The sequence below is a fragment of the Physeter macrocephalus genome, chromosome 14, assembly GCF_002837175.3.
Source record: "Physeter macrocephalus isolate SW-GA chromosome 14, ASM283717v5, whole genome shotgun sequence".
Classification (NCBI taxonomy): domain Eukaryota; kingdom Metazoa; phylum Chordata; class Mammalia; order Artiodactyla; family Physeteridae; genus Physeter; species Physeter macrocephalus.
In genome coordinates, this window is record NC_041227.1 from 273,429 (window position 1) to 279,379 (window position 5,951).

Below are 5,951 nucleotides of genomic sequence, written 5' to 3' on the forward strand. Positions count from 1 at the left end.
CCGCTCCGCGGCATGTGGGATCTTCCCGGACCGGGGCACGAACCCGCGTCCCCTGCGTCGGCAGGCGGACTCTCAACCACTGCGCCACCAGGGAAGCCCGAGAATGCATTCTTCTCGTAGTAAAAAATATAAAAATGTTACGAAGCAATAAAACTTATCATAGTTTGCAAGATCCTATGTTGACTTTGCATATATTTCCCCAGAAAACGACAAGGAATCAGAAAGTTGCCAATGAGGTACCATCAACAGGACAGACGTGCTGGGCCAAGTTCAGTCCAACACACCCACCTGCGAGCCCCAGAGGGAAAACAGGAGGGCTCTGCGGGGGTGTGGTCTTCCCCCAACGGACCCCCAGGAACGGAGGGTGCCCCTCCCTCAGCCTGCCTGGGCCTCGCATCCTCCAGCTCACTGGAGTCCGTCCCCACCAGCCCAGCTCAACAATGACGTGTGCAGTGAGATTCTCAAGACACAGCCGCGGGCCCACGAGGACTGCGACGGTCACTTGCCATCGTCAGTGAACCTCCAAGTTACTTACTACACACTCATCAACATCACCACACCCACTTCAAAGATGGTAGCCCTGAGGCACAGGCAGAATAATCCCCCAAATTCTGTCGCTTTCTGGGAAGTCAAACACCGAGCTCCTAAGCTCTCCACTCCAGGCCCCAGGCCCCAAGGCTACTCTGCAGCAGTCCAGGGTTTTCCAAGTGTGGCTGCCACAGACCAAGCCCCAGGCAGCCTCAAAGCTGAGCAGACACACGTCCTATTCTTGCATCTTTTCTCCAAGTCTGAAATAAATCGAAACAAAACTTTTTGGGACTTCCCAGGCAGTCCAGCAGTTAAGACCCTGCGCTTCCACTGCACGGGGCCCGGGTCTGATCCCTGGTCGGGGAACTAAGATCCCGCAGGCCACGCGGTGCAGCCCAAAAACAAACAAACAAACACACACTTTTTTTTTAAGTTGGATAAACACAGCATGAAGAGCGATAATTTGTCTTACCTTCTCTCTTTCCTTCTTTCATCCATCCTTTTATCCAGGGCTGCATAGATAGCATCTGCTTCCTCGTCATCTTTCTCGTAGGGCCCACTTGAGAAGAGGCTCCCAGCATAGCCGTTAAACTGAGAACCAAACAACATACTTAGAGTGTCAGCTTTTCTCCAATACAACCCCCGCCAACAGAAACATCAATAGAACACGTCTAGCTGCAAGATGCTTGCTCAACAATTTTTTTCAATCAGTCGAACCCAAATTGAAGGATAACAACATAGCTGATAAGTACTCTTCAAAATTGTCAAGAGCATGAAAGAGAGAGTATCCACACCAACCAGAGGACACTAAGGAGGCACGACTAGATGCAAGGTGGGGTCCTGGGCCAGAAGTAGGACACAGGTGGAAAAACCAGTGGAATTCAAGTAAGATCTACAGGTTAGTTAATATTGCTGCATCAGTGTTAATTTCCTGGTTTCAACAATAGTACCAGGGTGCACAGAATACCCAGTTCAATATCCTGGGATAAACCGTAATGGAAAAGAATGTATATATCTGTATAACTGAGTCACTTTGCTGTACAGCAGAAATTAATACAACACTGTAAATCAACCATACCTCAAAATAAAAGCAAAAACAAAATAAATAAAAATTTAAAAAAGAGGGACTTCCCCGGCAGTCCAGTGGTTAAGACTCCGCGCTTCCACAGCAGGGGGCACTGGTTCGATCCCTGGTCAGGGAACTGAGATCCCGCATGCCACGCGGTGCAACAAAAAAAGATGAAAATTTTTAAAAATTTAAAAATAAAAAAATAGTAATCGTACTAGGGTCATGTGAGATGGGGAGAAACTTGTGAAGAGTACGCAGGAAGTCTCCATATTATTTTTGAAAGTTCTCCGTAACTTTCAAATTACTCGGAATTGAATTTTTTAAAAACTTCTCTCTGAGGAAAAATGCCATCTGTTGTAACACATCTGTCGAAAACGTCCACAGACCAGACACGAATTCATTAATAAGCGCTAAAGCAAAAGAATGCAACTATTACCAACTCCACGTGAAATTTTCATCATTCAAGACCAGCCAAGACACAACACCAGCACAGCAGTTCTAGTATTTGCAAGTGCATCTCTTCTGAAGAGACCACGAAAGGGCGCCTTTCTTTATACTTTTCCTGCTCCCCCTCAAACTCTGTCTGGGCTACGCCCCATCCCCTGACTGGCTGAAAGGGCCAACGCACCCGCCACTCCAGGCCACCCATCACAGGTGCCGGCGGCACACTGGGTTAAGAACACGGACGCTGGCCGGGAGCCCCTCGCAAGTCACCTCATCGTAGTTGGTGTCATTCAGGTCCTCGTCATCGTCGTCCGCGGCCTGGCTCTTCTTCATCTGGTCCCCGACGGTCCTCTTGCCCGGGGGCGCGTGCCGGTCGTCCACAGGGTCATTGGCATCCCGGGCAGGCCCGATGTCCGAGCGGGTGGTGAAGCCAGTGGCGCTGCAGGAGACCCCAAGACGCCCATCTACCCGAGTGGCCTTGTTCCTGTGCCAAGACCCTCCACAGCCGACACCTGATGACACCTCTTTTTCTAACTCCTCCGGGAAACCTCCAAAGAGCCCAGAAGCAGTGAACTCCACACAGCTGTCCTCTTCAAGAGAGAAACCTGAGAAGGTGCTGAGACTACCTTCTGCCACCCCACATTCTCCTTGAGGGAGATTCCCCCGGGCACCAGATCTCTCTGCTCTCAGGTCACAGTCTCCCGTTTCCAACAACCTGCCCATCAGCCCTCTCCCTGAATCCAACCGGGCCCCCAAACCGAACGTGGCCCAGTCGGAGTTCCTCTGCTGTGCCTGCCCTACGGTCGCTCTGGGTTGTTTCAGCCCGTGGTGGCAGCGCCGTCCCAGGCACCACGGCATCGGCTTTGCCTCCCTCTCCCTCCCATCTGTCTCTAAATTCTACGGGGTCTACCGCCAAAAGCCCTCCTCCGAGACCATGACTCCCATCACAGCTAGCATCCAGGTTAGCCACCCCCGCACGTAGCTTTCCTCTGCTTCAACACAGCTCTGAGCACGGCGTACTGAGGTGTCCCCTTCTCCAGTGCCGACAGGGGCTCTGGCCCCCCTGCTCCGGCAGCCCCGCGCCACCCACCGCACACCCCACCCACCCAGACTCCTCACAATTCCCTCCTCTTCCTCCATGCCTCGTCTTCCTTCTCAAATGCCCAACACACAAAGCATCTAACCCTGCCACATCTGTGCACCCCTACGTCCTCCTTCTGAACTTGGCTCAGATGTTGACGGCTGGAACCCCAGAGCTCTAAATCTGTTCCTCTTTACGTACTTATTTATGCGACCACCTCATCTCCCCCAGTAAACTGCAGATCCTCTGAAGACACTGTCAAGATCTTAGACTTGGGTGTGCCCCACATTCTAACGTCCACAACGCTGGACGTGATACTCCCAACAAGAGAAACCTGATCAAATGAATAACAAATAAACAGGGTGATGATGCCTGCTCACGGACTCAACCATACATGGTAGTCATCTGACCTGGGGGACCCAGTCACAAGGCTCACAGATGCCACCCCTACCCCTGGGGAGTAGAGAGTCTGAAGAAGCAGCAATGTGACCACCAGCACCTCAGGGGAAGAATGAGGTACCACCGTCAGAGGCCACACAGAGGACTCCAGGCCGGATCGCGGGGAGAGAATCAGTCACGCTCAAGACAAGGATGGGCGGGGGGCGGTCTGCCCCGCCTGGTGGGGGAGGGTAGCCACGGTGCTCCGACTACCTGACGGAGATTTGCGTCCTCGCCACGGCAGACTCGCAAGACGGTGCTGCCACCCACCCCGGGGACAGAAACCGGGCTCAGAGCCGTCGCTTCAAGCCCAAGCGTCCCGCCTCCTAGGCGCAGACAGCCTCCCTCGGCTCTGCCCTAGCCCAGAGCGCCGTTCTTCCCACCAAGATCAAGCCAACCTCGCGCCATCCCTGTTCTCGTCCTCCCCGTCGCTGTCGGCGGCCGCCCAGACCCCGGCCCCTTCCCCCAGTGCGCGGCCCGCCCCAGGCCTCACCCCCGGCCCAGCCCCGGCACGTAGCCGAGCGGGGCGGGCATGCCCAAGAACGGCTTCTTCTTCTTGTTCATGGCGCCGGTGACGCCGACGGCCAAGAAGGGAAGGGATGGAGGCCGCGGCCGGAGGCGAAAAAACCACAGACGTCCGAGGCTCTGTAACAGGAAGGCTCGCGTTCCGCGTCACCCGCGCCCCGGAAGCAGAGCTCGTGGTCCCACGTAGCCCCGCCCACCGAGGATTCCCTGGGCGGAAGTTTCCGAAACTCGACTTCCGGCGGCTCCCGGCGGCTCTGGACTCCGGCTAAGGGGACAAGAGACTCGGCGAGCGCATGTGCTGTAGCGCCCGCTCCTGGAGCGGTGGGCAGGCGATGTGCTCCTGGACTAGCCCTGGGGGACCTCAAAACTGAGCAGGGGCGGCCCTGCTTACTGCGTGTTTTCGATGCATTTCCGAGACCTGCCTGTACGAGCAGGACCCGCGGGTCCCCTTCCACCCTGAGCCTCCCACCCTGCCCTTCAGAGTCGCCTTGGCCCCGGGGCAGGGCCTAACACACCTGAGCGGCCTGCACGCCTAGCCGACTGTGTAGGGCTTGTGCGGGGTGTATGTGCCCTGATCGCGGTACAGACTGCTGCCCTAGCTCTCCGCGCTCAGATTCCTGGGCCCAGTTCGGGCCCCGCCCACAGCCCCACCGTACCCTGAAGTGATTCCGGTGACCGTGGGAGCCCAGACCCTAGAGAGCTAATTGACGAAAATAAATAAATGCAGCAGAACAAGTCAGTATGTGGGCATGGGCGGTCACGGCATGTGGGTGAATTCCGTGTGTGTTGGTGCGCACGGGTGCAAGTCCGACCACCCGTGCTCATATTTTAGGTGGACACGCAGGACTGTTCTCTGGATACATGGCTGTGTGTCCATGTGCACCTTTGCTGAGGTGGCGGTGGGACATTCTTTGGTCCCCACATACACCTGGGGAGAGCCCTTGGGCTCTTGGCAGAGCAGGCAAAAAGCTGGTCACACGTCTAGCCTTCTGCTGGACCAGGCAGCCCCCCGCCCACCCTAACACTTCTCACTGGAGTCCTGAAGCAAGCACTTCCCCCCTGCCTGCTGCAGCCCCCTCGGAGTTTCTCTCTCCTCCCTGTCCCCAGCCTACCCCTTTTCGGTGCCACATCCTGGGCACTGAGCCAGATTCTGGGGCTACAGAGGGAAGGGGAGAGACCCTGATGTCCTCCTGAAGTTCACAGAGTGGGGAGGGGGAGGTAAGAGAGGGTCAAACTGGCTTCTCTGGGGAAGCAAGTGCCCATTCGAGGGAGAAACCTCCAGAGAGGTCTGGAGAATGCATGAATAAAGGAATGAGTGAGTAAATTGACAAAGGAGAATGGAGGGAAGTGGTGGGTCTGGCCCTTGACCTAGGCCCCATGGGGCAGAGGGTCCCAGGAGCAGGTAGGATACCCCCTCCTCTCCATACGCATAGAGGACTAAGGCACCCTCAGATGCTCCTGCAGACGCCTGGCCCCCGGGCGGCCGCAGAGAGTCACTCGTCCTTGGAGCCATGCCCAGGTGCGCACAGCCGCCCCTTGCCCTGGCAGACGCCCTCCGCGCTCGCACATCCGCGCGCCGCCGACACCCCTAGGAGCTCCCGGAGCGCGCCCCGCTCTCAGGGCTCGGCAGCAGGTGCCTCGCCGCGCAGACTCGCCGGGCGCGGGGACCGGCTCGGGCGCGGGGCCGGCTGGGGCGGGGCAGCGGCGCGCGTTCCCCGCCGGCCACACGGGCCGCCCTGCGCTCGGCGAGGGGCGTGTGCACCGGCTGGGGACCCGCGGGCCCCATGTTCACGGAGCTGAGGACCAAGCCGAGCCCCCCGCGAGGCCGCGCCGGGGCTGTGCGCGCCGGCTTCGGGGAGCGCCGAG

At 57.4% G+C, this 5,951-nt stretch overlaps 1 protein-coding gene across 1 annotated transcript in view; it reads right to left on the bottom strand.

Moving 5' to 3' along the window:
- PRPF6 (pre-mRNA processing factor 6) overlaps nucleotides 1–4,244 on the bottom strand; it is a 36,674-nt gene extending 32,430 nt beyond the window's left edge. The window contains exons 1-3 of the mRNA XM_024128534.3: nucleotides 4,054–4,244; nucleotides 2,312–2,480; nucleotides 1,001–1,119 (exon numbers count right to left, since the gene is read on the bottom strand). Of these exons, the coding sequence (XP_023984302.1) occupies nucleotides 1,001–1,119; nucleotides 2,312–2,480; nucleotides 4,054–4,124 (359 nt within the window). The 5' untranslated portion in view covers nucleotides 4,125–4,244. The remainder of the gene's footprint in view (nucleotides 1–1,000; nucleotides 1,120–2,311; nucleotides 2,481–4,053) is intronic.
- Between the last annotated feature and the right edge of the window lie 1,707 nt (nucleotides 4,245–5,951).